The following is a 14,060-nucleotide window of genomic DNA, read 5'->3' on the forward strand; positions in this document are numbered from 1 at the left end:
GTGGGAGCGAAAATAGAAGGTATTTTTTAGCTGGAAAAGAAGAGCACCACAAGTGATTTGGAAAAGGTTTTCATTGGAAAGAATTTGGAAAACTATATAGGAAGAATTTGGACAATGGTGAGCTGGGGTTGCAGATGCACAAGTAGAGCAAATATTTTGAGGTGCATGCAGAATTAAACAATGGAGTCTATGTGTTACAGTGGTTGGATAATGAGGTGAGAAGCGTAATGATTGATAAAAGCAGGTCATTTGACTTTGTATTTACAGGAAAAAAGAGAAAGACTGTGCAGATTTGTTGAAGAGGATGGACGAAGTAGCGTGGGATCAAAGAAAATGAAAGGAAAGTGATCCTTAGCCAAATTTTACCGATATATCAGAGCAAGACCTTCAGGGCAAAGGACAGATTGCAAAACTCTATTGAAGTAAATTCTGAAAGAATGATATATAGACATAAGGGATTTCAGAACAATAGATGCAAGCCGAGTGATGTTTCGGGAGAACGCAGTCCTTTGTCGATGCAGTGGATGTTTTGAAAAGTAGTTAAATGTAAAGGATAGAGAAGATTACGTTAATGACAGGATTGATGACATCAAGTCATTGGGAAGAAAGTAAAAACGCAAATTAGTGGTGAAAAGGCCACCCAAACAGAAAGAAAATAAACTTGGGAGCCCTCCAAAGCTGTGAAAGGTGTTGTCAACCAGAACAAAGTAGACCCTGATGAATGAGAAAGAGACAGTTGGGTATCCTCTAGGACCTTCTTTAGTTTACAAATAGGATAAAGAAGAATGGCGGTAAGTTTGGCCAAATGGCTGGCCAGTGTGTGTGTAAAGTATTTCTGAATGAGAGAAAAGTTCTAAATGAAATGGGCGACAAGATTAGTTGTTTCATTGTATAACAGGACAGGTGTTGGAAGATTGAATGAGAATTCTCTGAGCACAATGTTTTTAACTATCCATGGGAAGGTGTATAGTAGGATTTTCATTGAGAAAAGTAAGACAAGGCAATTAACAAGTGTCAGTTCATGAAATAGTTGTGTTGAGAGTCTAGAACTAAATAGAATAGATTTGTTTGTCATACATTCACCTGGAAAGTTTTGATGTAGTGGGTATTGAGGGAGGATGGTGTGGAGGGTTACTTGTTGTGGGCAGTCAGAATTTCATATGTTGAAGGCAAAGCGTCTGTCCATTGATAGATCAGGTGGGTAACTTGTAAAAATGAGTGCTATAGCAAGGATATGTTATCTCCTTCCTTTTAATAGTTTTATGATTGGAATGATGAGGGAAATCAAACGAAAGGTAGTGAATTTAGGTTCATTCTTGGATAGTTGAAAAAAGTGTTGTGAATGAAGTGTGAACCTTCAGAACGGCTGATGTTTTATGATGATGGAGTGTTAGGCTGTGATAGTGACAAAAAGTGGCAAAAACAGATGTGGGCGTTTCAAAGTGTTTGTAAGTGGAGGAAGTTGAGAGTGAACCTCATCAAGAGTAATGTATAGAGCAGTTAGTGGTAAAAAAATTGTAAAAGATGGATCAGTGTTTATTGTGAATAAATGTAACAGATGATGGTAGGAAAGAGGTGAACCTTAGAATAGATGGGGCAGAGAAGACAGTGGGATCTCTTCAAGTCTTGGAAAAGAAGTGTCTATAAAGCAAAACGTTTCAGTGTAGGAAGAGATTGTTCTGCCACCTGTCTTTTATGGAAAGAAAGGTTGATACTGGAAGCGACTAAGGGAAAGAATGTGGTAGCTGTTGGGATGAATTACTTGCGTAGTATAGGGAAAGTAAGAATAATTTAGTAGGTGAGAAATTTAAATGAAAAAACAGCGAATCGAAAAGGTTAAGTATTGGAAAATGAATCAGTGCTTTGAGGTGTTGTGGGTACATTGGGAAAATGGAAGAAGATAGGACAGTGGAAACATTACAATACAGAAGCATAGGAAGGAACGAGGAGAAGGAGATGCAGTAAATGTTGGCTAGTTAGAGTGGAAGAGGTGCTTGAAAGGAAAAGGCTCTCATATTTACGAGGTCTGAAATTCTGCAATATGGAAGTGGGTGATGCTGTGTGTGCTAAAGGAGGCAATGTGCTTTTCAGGATTCTTGTGTGTGTGTTGCTGTGAGTCTTACTGTGGCACAGAGTTCATTCTTGAATCAGCTGTTAGAGAATGAAAGTGACAGTGAATATTGTTTTGTTTTCTCTCAGGAGTCACCCTCTGTTGACATAATATAGTTTATATATGTATATATATATATTTATGTATATATATATATATGTATATATATATATATATATATATATATATTTGTATATATAATCTTGAGAATGTTTAAGCTTATTGATTTAAATGAAAAAATTCATCTTGGAACTTGTAACAAAATTTCAAGCAAGGCGACAATAGTCCTAGTGCTTTTAAGAGCCAACAGAAAGAAGAAAATAGCCAATGGTCAGTATTTGAATTCCTGGCGACAATGGCGAAAATAGCAAAATCTACAGAAGACTGTTTCCATGCTAACTACGCATGAGGTAGGGGGAATCATTCCTCGACCAAGGACGCTGAAGACTTGAAGGCTGGAGGCAGAATGAATAAGAAAAATAACTACCCGAGTTCTCTAGTAGCTGCTAACTTGGAAGCTAAATTGTTCATTTATTCAAGCCATAGCTTATAGAAGGCAACGCCAGCCGTGGCTGGAGAATATTATTTACAAAGCGACTGAGGCATTTTAGGAGAGCAGAGATTGAGCGCTTGAATGTATATAAGGCGGCACTATTCATTCATAAGGCCCATAATTACATCATATCATCTTACCTGTCATTTTGTCAATGATCTTCTCCTGACCAGTGAGTACCCATTTCATCATGGACATATCTGTCAGTTCAAAGAGCGAAATACTCGTGTTATTACATAATGGTGCCAAAGTGTCATGGCAATCACTTCATAAAGACTGTACTACATGAATGAGCACTTGTGTACCTACATGTGTTGCTGCCATCGATACATATAAAATACAACAACAAATTAACGAAATTAATTTAATTTCTTTCATAAATAGGCAAAGTAACAAATGCGCCTGATGTTGCATAAACCCCAGAGGAAATAATGGTTGGTACTAATATGTTTTTCTCTTTATCATTCCTTTAAGATAACATAACCGTCAGACCGTTTAATGTTACGAAGTCATTCTAATGTAAATAAAACACTTTGGAACAGCAGCCTTCCATTTCGTTTTAAATGTGCCATTGTACATGTTTGTTTGAATAATATAGATATATGTTATATACCAATATACACACTTTTGTATGTGTATATGTGGGTGCGTGTGTTACCTTATTACGTATGTGTATTTATTTATGCTCGTAGGTATTTATTGTAGAGTTCTTGATTCATGAATACCAGAATGAAAAAATTGGCACATAAATCACATAAACATTAATTTCTGTAACTAACTATAGAGTTCCTCCCTTGTACAGTTATGCCACCAAGATATTTCAACGTTATTCTTACTTCAGATGTTATACAAACTTCATGTTATTATGAAAAATCACATTTACGTTATAGATCATCGTCACGAAATGCTGATGGATCGGGTATTTATCATCATGTGCTCCTATTAATAAGAGAGATGTGAACTCCGCCTTTCATAACTCACCGTCTATCATCTGGAACATCTTTTCCTGTCCAGTAATAATCGTTTTAAGCAACGACTTCGTGTCCTCTTCCATGCAACCCGAACGACACAGAAACAAAAGAGCGACGAGTACCGCCGCCACCTCTGTCCTTTTCATTGTCAACCACGACCAAAATCCGCGTGCCGACTGAATCTCTCCACGTCCCTCCATTGCCACTTGAACGCCCACGGGTGTGATGGCGGTCTTGGGGTGGAGGGGTTGCTGGTTTTGCTCGTGGGAGGGATGGTTGGATGAGGGAGGGAGGGAGAAATGTAGTTGAAGTTGGGAGTTGCAACATGTGGTACAGTGGCGCGTGCGGGAGATGGGGCTGTTTTAGAGCTCGCACAGCCGCCGTCCTTATTTCTAGATTTGCAAAGTTCGTCATAACATTATTCAAATCGAATATGTGCCATTAGGTTTGATTGCTTTTCTCCTATAGCAGTTTATGTGGTCTTTCTATGCGCCACCTGTTTCTCTTTTTTTGTTTTGGACTTACGATAACGTTAAGGCTTTGATTTATTGAAAATAATGGAACGTAAGACTTGTCATGTAGCCTATGCAAAATTTCAAATTGGTCCCACACTATGATTTCCAAGAGATCTAGAAAATAACTAATAGCTTAGAGAAGTTTGAAACTAACATTCTTTCACTGGAGAAAAGAGAAAGAAGTAGAAAAAGGGATGAGGAGACAAAAATAAGGGGTGGGGGAGGAGGAGTGACTCCGCCACACGAGTCACGAAGAGCACATGAAGGATCCCGCCACAACCCAGCCATTCACTCCCTTCCGCGTCACTTGGCTGATTGCCTTCACAACAAGATAATTTTAGTTTATTTTCTTTGTGTCTCATAATATATCAGCCGCCGTAGGAGTATGTGTTGGGGTTCGTGGTACGTCCGTTGTTTTTATTTGGAAATTGTTGCACTGCGCTTTTTGTTGCTGTTTCTACAGAGGACGTAGACGTCATGACTTGAATGCTCAGGAATAGTTCCCCCCCCCCTTCCCCCTCTCTCTCATCAACGAAGTAACCGTCGGGCTTAGAAAATGAATCTCCTATTCCAAGGATCAAATCCAATTGGCATCTTCTCCAGTGGGATCATACATTACTATGAGAATATCAGTACCGAAAGGTTGTAAAATCTTGCCAGCCATTCTCGTGTGATTTTCTGTTTTGTTTTCCTGTTACTTCTAATGTTACTGAAATTGATGTTTGTAGGTTTCTGTCGTTCCATTATCATCTTATGACAGTTCTGCCTTTCTTGCTTTCTGGCTCCTATTCATACAAGGCTTATTGTCGGGAGGTGCAATGGTAAAATGAATGGAAATTATAGAAATGTCAGGCCATTGTTTTATTTAGTAATTCTTTATTGAAGATTTAACACATTACACTTGCAATTTCCAGCCCAATCTTTATTTAATGTATGTGTGTGTATGCAGTAACAATACGCACTCACACGTGTCAAACACTCACGCACTTACAAATTCTTACACGCCCGCACACATTATATATATATATATATATATATATATATATATATATATATATATATATATATAACATACATACACAAAAAACCCTGAGCTATATCCCCGAACAGGAGTGGCTACCTTGAAAAAAGAAGGCAACAACCACTATAACATTCATCATTATTTGTAACGAAGTTGATCCCATGTAGGAACCTTGTTCATTTTCAGCCTATTCACGTACCTGCTCTTAAAGGATCATCAGGGCCTACTATTTCAGTACCTCTTTCACCTTTGGTAGCTACAGTTTGTCTCTCTTCCTTTCTGCCATAACTTGCGAATTATGATTGCTTTTCTCCAACCTTCCATTCTCTTCACATGAGCAGACCATCTGAAAACTTTTCTGTTTTTCCACAGAGCTTCCCCGCCCCCCATATGTTATGATGACAGCTAAACTCGACAACTACAGTTATTTTGTCATTAGCATTTAAAATCCACATTTCACTTCCATATAAGAGAGTTGGCTTAACAGTTCTCCATAGGTTTCACCTGGCTACCTTCCTTGCTTCACCCATCCAATGACTTGCCTCTTATCTCAACCCACAATCATCAGTTATGTTTACTCCCAAATGCACTTGCAAATCATCCACTTTTGTTTCTTCCACTATCTATACTGACATTCATTTCTGCTTCATTTTCTGTTCTCTTATGCAGATTAACTTATCCTAGCGCATTCACATTCAAATGTCTACTTTTACAAACGCTTTCAGCCATTTAGTATTTGTCTCCCTGATTTCTCTTCACTGTCTCCAGATATGAGTTTTGACATTCCTGTCTTGGCACCTTTTCTTATCCAGATCTTTGCACCTCTATATCCTCTGTCTTCTCAGACTCCTCTCACCATTCCTTCAGTAACACACCACGAAGGTAATTGTAACTTGGCCGGTCGTACTTGTAGTGGTCAATGAACAGCCCTGCCACAGAGTAAAACTCTAAGGTGTGTATTTTGGACTGAAAGCGCTGTTCTTTTTTCTATCTGAGTGAGAGGAGACTTGCCTTATATCTTGTCTTTCTTTCCTTTTCTTGTCTTGCTTCATCAATCTCTGGCTGCTACATATGCTATCGCCACCAGCCTAGGGGAGGTTTTCATCTTGTTACACCTTTAAAACCTTTTTACTTTAAATATTCCTTTCAATGTTGGATGACCTCATAGGTCCCATCACTTGGTCTTTGGTCTAAAATGTACATTCCATTCCATTCCACAACACACAAAGAGTAAAACATAAGTAATCTTTGTCAACTCAGCCTACCTGGAAATCTCTCAAACAAACAAATAATGTGAAACTTATGATAAAATCATAATTGATTTGCCTTTCATCACATTTGATTATTCTAGAATTTCAGTAACATTAGAATAAACATATTTCCTCTTAGTAATAGGCATCAATACGAAATTAACGTATTTAACTAAAGTTCCAGAACATTACAGTTAATTAAAGATATCTATTCTTGAAACTGCAGCGTAAAAGACGGTACTAGGGAAGAAAAAAAAAATCTCTATCACATAATTCCTACTTTGACGATCATCACGCGGTAGACCCTTTTTTACACCATACCAGTCACTCTGATAATTAAAAACACAAGAATTCTGCAGCCTTGCATCATTCAGATGTTTCCTGTGTATCTGCTGCATTCTACAGTAACTCAGAACCTTCATTCCATCAGCTCAGAACCTCTTTCTCCTTAGAATACAAGTTTTCAGGTAAACTCATTTAGTTCGAATTCAGGTCAAGGCAGGTGCTCTTATTGTATATAATTCCTTTCAGATGGAAGTCACTTCCAGGGAAGAGATTTCAGTGATTATGGGTTGTTTGCCGTTCGATATTTGGAAGTATAAAAGTGTCCTTTGCTAAACTGACAAGTTATACGTGTAACACGTTACAAATAGCACTATTTTGATGGCTGAGTGGATAATTTCACTATCACCTATGTATCAATCCCAAAAACACCGGTTCGTATCTTGGTTAGTGTAGTAGATGCACTCACCATATTCCCCTTGGTTGTAAGTTAATCCCGAGATAAGGTGATCTATGGGAGTATGAAAATTTCATTTGCAAATTTGACATATAAATTTACTAGCTTTTATGTTGGAGGGGGATTTAAATTCGATTATAGGGACGGAAAATGAATTAGTTGGGATTATTTACCATACAGTCGAAATAAATTCTCTTGGTCGATGCATTGGGTAGCGTTTGACATGAATGTATCTAGTCACAGAGACTAGTCCGACTCCAAGACAGGGTAGATTCATTAACTGCAATTCCCTTTTGGCGTAAGTTATTCCCAAGGGGAAGTGAAGGATTGCTTATCTATCCCTTTATCTCGATACACACAATTATACTATAAAAACACACACACACATATATATATACACTGTGTATGTGTGTATAGTATATATTTTCTGCGTAACATTGGTCCAACTCCCAATCTTCTTCCCCAGTGCGAAGTACCAAATCAAAATAGAACTGCTTGACTAATCATTCACTTTTACAATCTTGAATTCTCAGCCTTTTTTTATGTGTCTGTGCGCTGTAATTTGTTACTGCGTGTTTGTGTGTTACAATTTGTCACGATTATACTTCTGACGTATTATGCTTTCAGATATACCAAAATGTAGCTGCATGAATAATCAGTCACTTTTAAAAATCTGCAACTCTCAGCCTTTTTCTGGTCTTGAAGTTCACTTTTCGGGTCCTCTCATCTGATAAAGAGGACCATTTCCCTCTTTCTGTCTTACAGAGTTGATTAGTTATTGGTCATTCCTGTTAACGTGGCTTTCTTTTGCTAAATGATAGTGATAATTATTCATTGTTATTAGTACTTTTGTTGCATTTTATTATTTTCGTAACGACTCCAGCGGTTTATGCATAACCTCGCCAAGTCTGAATGATTCAGCGTCCTTCCCTGAAAACTCCTTTCGCGACACCTTGCCGTCGTCCGGAGACTTATGGATTATTTTTGTATAAAAGTCAAACAAACTTATAGGTACTGTCCACTCTCCTTTTCTATAAAGCTTCCCAGTTATGTGATATGCAAATTACTGTTACTGAACTGTCTTATCACCTCACTTCGTGTCCAGACCCCTCAAAACTCTGTAATCAATCTTTTCTTCCGTGATAAATTTATTTTTAAACCTTTCTGACAACATTTCTACCCATACTAAATTCACCAGAGCTTTGAGAATGAAATTTTACCCATGCTATCGCCTTCACAAGTTAGTGGTAATAATATTTTTTTTTTCCTAATTAACTCTTGTCAAAGTTCTTTGTTCCGTCTTGTAACTTGTACCGTTTTCATACCATACGTCAGCAAAGCTTATTTTATGTAGTCCTCCTTATTCACGCGTACTTCTTACAGTCTGGATTTGAATAGTCTAGGCTCTGTTGTTTTTCTCTTTTAAAGGTTTAAATACTTGTGGTCTAACCCCCAAAATAAATCATGTTTTATCGTAGTTTAGATAAACTGACTTAAATTTTTCTGAATTTTATCTCCCTCTCGACTCCCTGATTTGACATCAAGAATTTCTCTCCTGCTTTTGCGAATTGTTTTAGCCGTTAAAAGTTTTAAATATGTCGCAATGTAAAGTATTTTTGTTTGCCATTATTTGTATTGCTTTACATTCCCCTCCCCCCCCCCACCCCCTCTCTCTCTCTCTATCTCTCTCTCTCTCTCGCTCTCTCTCTCTCTCTCAATCTCAAAAAAAAAAAAAAAAAAAAAAAAAAAATCTTTTCAGGTAATGATGGTTAAATTATTGATAAAATACGTAGAGTTTTTCGAGAGGTAAAATTCAGGCTTTTTCCAGTCTTTTCATGCACACTGATAAAGCATATGCTAACAGAAAAGAATATAAAAAGAGAAAGTGCAGAAGAGAAGGGCACCCATTTCCATACCATGTTTGTCAATGTAACTCTTCTTCACCAGTTCTCTTAGTATTATATATGGAGTTATTTTGAAAAGCATTGTATTCCTGAGATTTGGTTCCGTAGGGGGTTGGTGCCGTCAGTGCATCTCACGTGGTGCACCGCAGGCATGACTTAAGGGTCTTTGCCGCGTTCCTTCGGCCCCTAACGGCAACTTCTTTTATTTCTTTTACTGTACCTCCGTTCGTATTCTCGGTCTTCAGTCTGACTTCCCATCCTCTTTAACAATGGTTTCAGTGCATCTACGAGGTTTTCCTCCTGCTACACCTTTCAAACCTTCTTACTGTCAATTTCCCTTTCAGCGCCGAATGACCTCAGAGGTCCCAGCACTTGGCCTTTGGTCTAAATTCTATAGTCTATTTTATTCTATTCCTAAGATTATTCAGATCTTGTGACATGGATTTGGTATTTAGGTGAAATTTGGGCTAATATACCTAAAGACTTCGATATATAGCAATCCCGTTTATCAGTCTCTCGGAAGAATAGAAAGAGATGGTGTATTGCCATTTTCAGACGCTGTTGTCAGCCATGAACGATTTCAGTGTAGATTTAGTATATATGGAAAGCTAAAATAATTTAACTGACATACATTACTCTTCTAGACTTTATTTTAATGTGAAAAATCTTTATTCTCTTCAATATTCCTCTGAGCATAGCGGGCCATCATTTATGAAATCCTGAATAAGTAATTACAGAGAATTAGGAAAATAGAAAAGTCTTGTTATCCAGCTCTTTGGAGACTTACCACAATAAAGTTGTGGAGAATTTAATAATAGAAGTACCCTGAAGCAGAATTACTAATGACACTGTAATAAACATGCTTATCAACTGACTTCGCACGAGTAACAAAATCCCACGTATGAACTGAGATTCATTTTATTTTGGACACAAAAGCAAGGAGTAAAATCTCAAAATAAATTAACGTGAATTATCAGATAGAACTGACCAAAAGAGTAATGTCTTTTTTTCGCTGTATGAGAAATTACTTGGAATTGATTGGTCCCATAGTGGTAGAATAACAAGATGTAAAAAATACAAATATAGAGACTTGCATTAATATGGCTGAAAAAGGAAAAATAGACTTAAACTTAGGTCTATACACTTTTGACTATATTCTACTCGAGATGTTCGTAGATTTTTTTAAGAGAAACCTGAGAATTTCAGTAACCGTTGATAATGTCTCTTGTATCTCCTTGGTTTATCCAATTACCTGATTTAATTGTAGCCAGTATCTCACCTGAAGAGTTAATCCAAATGTAATGACTGTGACGAAGTACCAAGTATCTGGTTACTATAAACTTGCCAATCAAGAAATAACTAGTTACCTCACAACAGCCAGACACCTGAACCTTCATCACAGATAAAATACAACTGAATACTCTAAAGGCAACAGTGATCCTTTAAAAACTCATAAATCAGACTAAGTTCATTAAAACAGGTGTGAGGTAATCTTATATGTAATTATATTAATTAAAGGGCATCACCCCATCAACAACTTTTAAAAGTAAGTATTTCCCTGGTTCTAACTCACTTCAATTAAATTGAAGGAAAACATCTCAATTACCACTATATTTCTACCTATACAAAATTGAATATACTGGTGAAAAAAGAAAACACGTATAAAACTTTGAAATACAAAACTTAATTATTAAACTCAAAATTTATAAGTTCAATGCACAGTCTCAGGAAAATTTACTATTACTTTAAAACAACACAAAGCTTAATTAATTCTTAAATTAATTATTAAGTAAAATTAAATCAATATTAATTTATCACAAACATCAAGAAATTAAATTATTCAATTAAGATTCAAAGTGTTAAGTAACAATTAAAATTTGAAAATTAATTCACAAGTGTTAAACAACAATAAAACTTGAAAAGAATTCCAAGTAAATGCAAAGTAATTCACAAGTGTTAAACTCAATTAAATTTTCAGTGATTAACTAATGAAAACACTTAATTTATTCAAATTGTAAATGCAAACACAAAAATGTGGAAAATACCAAAATTGTAAAAACACTTAAGAAAACATCAATAACGCAGAATATATATATATATATATATATATATATTTATAAATATATATATATATAATATATATATATATATATATATATATATATATATATACTTTATATATATATATATATATATATATATATATATATATATATATATATATAAAACACACTTCAATAAGAAAAATGGATAAATGCAAAAAAAAAAAAAAAAAAAAAAAATTCGCCAACACCAAAATGTGAAAAAATGTAAAAAAAATTTCTCTTGGAATAACCTAACTACTTTCAGTATTTCAATCTTTTTATGTTTAGGTTTAGTGCACTGAACTTATTAAAAAAATCTTATCTTTGATATATTAAAAAAACTCTTATCTTGGTATACCAATTTTAGAAGGCCTTTTTCGAAATCACCAATAAACACTTACACATGAGGTGCCTTTTACACACTTTTACAACGTCTGTTCAGATTCCGCAAATAAGCACTCAGCCATATTAAATAAATCTAAGAAATACCAAATCTAAAATTTATGAGTGACCAACCACTAAGTATAAAATCTTTACGTTAATGTGGAATCCTAATTCTCTCATACGGGGAGAGAGAAAGAGGGAGGAGATAGAGCGGCTTCGGCGCGCTCTTTTTTGCAGTGCAAGAGCGAGTCTCAGAATGACATAATTGCTCTCTCTTTGTATGGAAACTGGTCAAGATATCTCGGCCCCAAAATGCTTGGGCATACATTATCTTAAAAAACCTCTTTCAAAACAATAAATAGAGAGGAAGTGGGATTGCAATTATAAATAACATTTATTATTACACAGTTTAAGACAGTAAACGTCACTTAAAATAAAAGATATGATTATAGAATTTTCCCGAAGTAAATGTCGTCATATCCGTGAGTGAGGTCACAGATCTTTCCCTTTCAAATTTAAATTCTCTTTTGACAAATTGAGAGATATAAGAGTTAATTTATCAGTAATATTAAATAGTTAAATAACAAAATATCTATAATTTCTTAAATGAAATGAACGGTATTGTAAGCAAAACTTCTAGAAGTTTCTAACATGATGCAACTTTACAGAAAAATGGTGAAATCTTCAAGTGGTTTGTTGACAAAGACACACAAGTCTGACCCAGTCATGTATGTTGTATGATTGACAGGATCTCAAAACAAAACAGAGAACTCGCGTTCCTCTTATCCCAAGTGATGACAGCAATTTCCTGCTTCGCATGGACAATGCTAATTTATCTTGCTAATTTATCTCTCTCTTTTCACATTCTACGTTATTCCTTAACTTCAAATTACATTTTTGTGAATTCTGAACATATTGACATTAAGCAAACTAATACCGAATCTGAAAACATTGCAAACACTTTTACAACATTTCATAGTTAGTGAGAAGAAGGTTATGCATTGCAGAAGCAACAGCATAAGATGACCTTTGTGTACATTAAAATATTTTTGTACATTTTGTATCTTGGTCGTTGTTTGTAAAACGGAGTTTTTTTTTTTTTTCATTATGTAGTTTGCTTGAAAGTGCGGTTTCCTCGTGGTCATATACTTGTATGTTTATATTATATCATGTTATTCTCGCGATAGAAGTTATATATTATATTATATAATATATATTATAATAATAATAATATAATAATCTAATATTAATTATATATATATATATATATATATATATGATATTATATATATATTATATATATTACTATAGATATATATAATATATATATATCATATACTATAACTATTTATAATATAACACTATATATATAGATATATATAATTATAATATGTATATATATATATTATATATATATATCTTATATATACATATATATATGTTGTATATATATTACATATATATATGTATGTATATATATATATATACTATATATATATGTATATATATACTATATATATATATGGTATATATATATATATATATATATATATATAATTTATATGTATATATGTATGTATGGTATGTATGTATGTATGTATGTTTGTATGTATGCATGTATATATCTCAAGAATTGAAGGCAGTGTCAACAGACTCGTACATAAAATCATCTTTATTAGTGCCGACGTTTTTGCTTGAAAGTGCGGTTTCCTCGTGGTCATATACTTGTATGTTTATATTATATCATGTTATTCTCGCGATAGAAGTTATATATATAATATATAATATATATATATATATATATATATATATATATATATATATATATTATTATACATATATATACGCATGATATATATATGATATATATATATATATACATGTATATATATGTATATATATATATATATACCATATATATAATGTATGTGATTATATATATATATATACATTTATATATATATACTATATATATATATGTATATATATATAACATATATATATATATATATATATAGTATAAATATATTAGTGTGGTGTATGTAATATGTATGTAGTATGCATGTATATATCTCAAGAATTGAAGGCAGTGTCAACAGACTCGTACATAAAATCATCTTTATTAGTGCCGACGTTTTTTTTCAGACAGCAAGTCTAATTTTCAAAGCTGCAATAAAAGAATGTATATTGTGGATTATAAATACACATAAATTATACACAAATTGTCTTCAAAAACATTTATACATAAGGATAAATTACTATCCATGTCAGGGACTGCAAGTCATTTTTCTCAAAATTAATGACTTTCAAACTAATTATTTGATAGAAATGGTACTTGACACAGTGTACAAGACACCTCTTGCTGATTTTTGGTAAAATAGTGCTTTGTCAAATGGTGTTATTAAAGGTGTTTACTCTTGACTTACAAGCATCACCAAACTATGCATTCGAACATCCTTTATCCCCATCCCGTCCCTCCTCATCCCTCCCTCAACCAACTTTCCTGGCCTCCATTTCCTGTGTATTATA

At 34.2% G+C, this 14,060-nt stretch overlaps 1 protein-coding gene and 1 long non-coding RNA gene across 3 annotated transcripts in view; one reads left to right on the forward strand and one right to left on the reverse strand.

Moving 5' to 3' along the window:
- The window catches only part of LOC135217874 (latent-transforming growth factor beta-binding protein 4-like), a 50,346-nt gene extending 46,518 nt beyond the window's left edge, over positions 1–3,828 (reverse strand). Inside the window, exons 1-2 of one of the 2 annotated variants that reach the window (XM_064253895.1) lie at positions 3,645–3,828; positions 2,804–2,863 (exon numbers count right to left, since the gene is read on the reverse strand). In XM_064253895.1, coding sequence (XP_064109965.1) covers positions 2,804–2,863; positions 3,645–3,780 — 196 coding nt within the window. In that variant the 5' untranslated portion in view covers positions 3,781–3,828. The remainder of the gene's footprint in view (positions 1–2,803; positions 2,864–3,644) is intronic. The other variant, XM_064253896.1, reaches the window with a different exon arrangement.
- The window catches only part of LOC135217875 (uncharacterized), a 92,672-nt gene that overhangs the window by 43,211 nt on the left and 35,401 nt on the right, over positions 1–14,060 (forward strand). The window lies entirely within an intron of this gene.

This window comes from Macrobrachium nipponense, chromosome 9, assembly GCF_015104395.2.
Source record: "Macrobrachium nipponense isolate FS-2020 chromosome 9, ASM1510439v2, whole genome shotgun sequence".
NCBI classification, from domain to species: Eukaryota; Metazoa; Arthropoda; class Malacostraca; order Decapoda; family Palaemonidae; genus Macrobrachium; species Macrobrachium nipponense.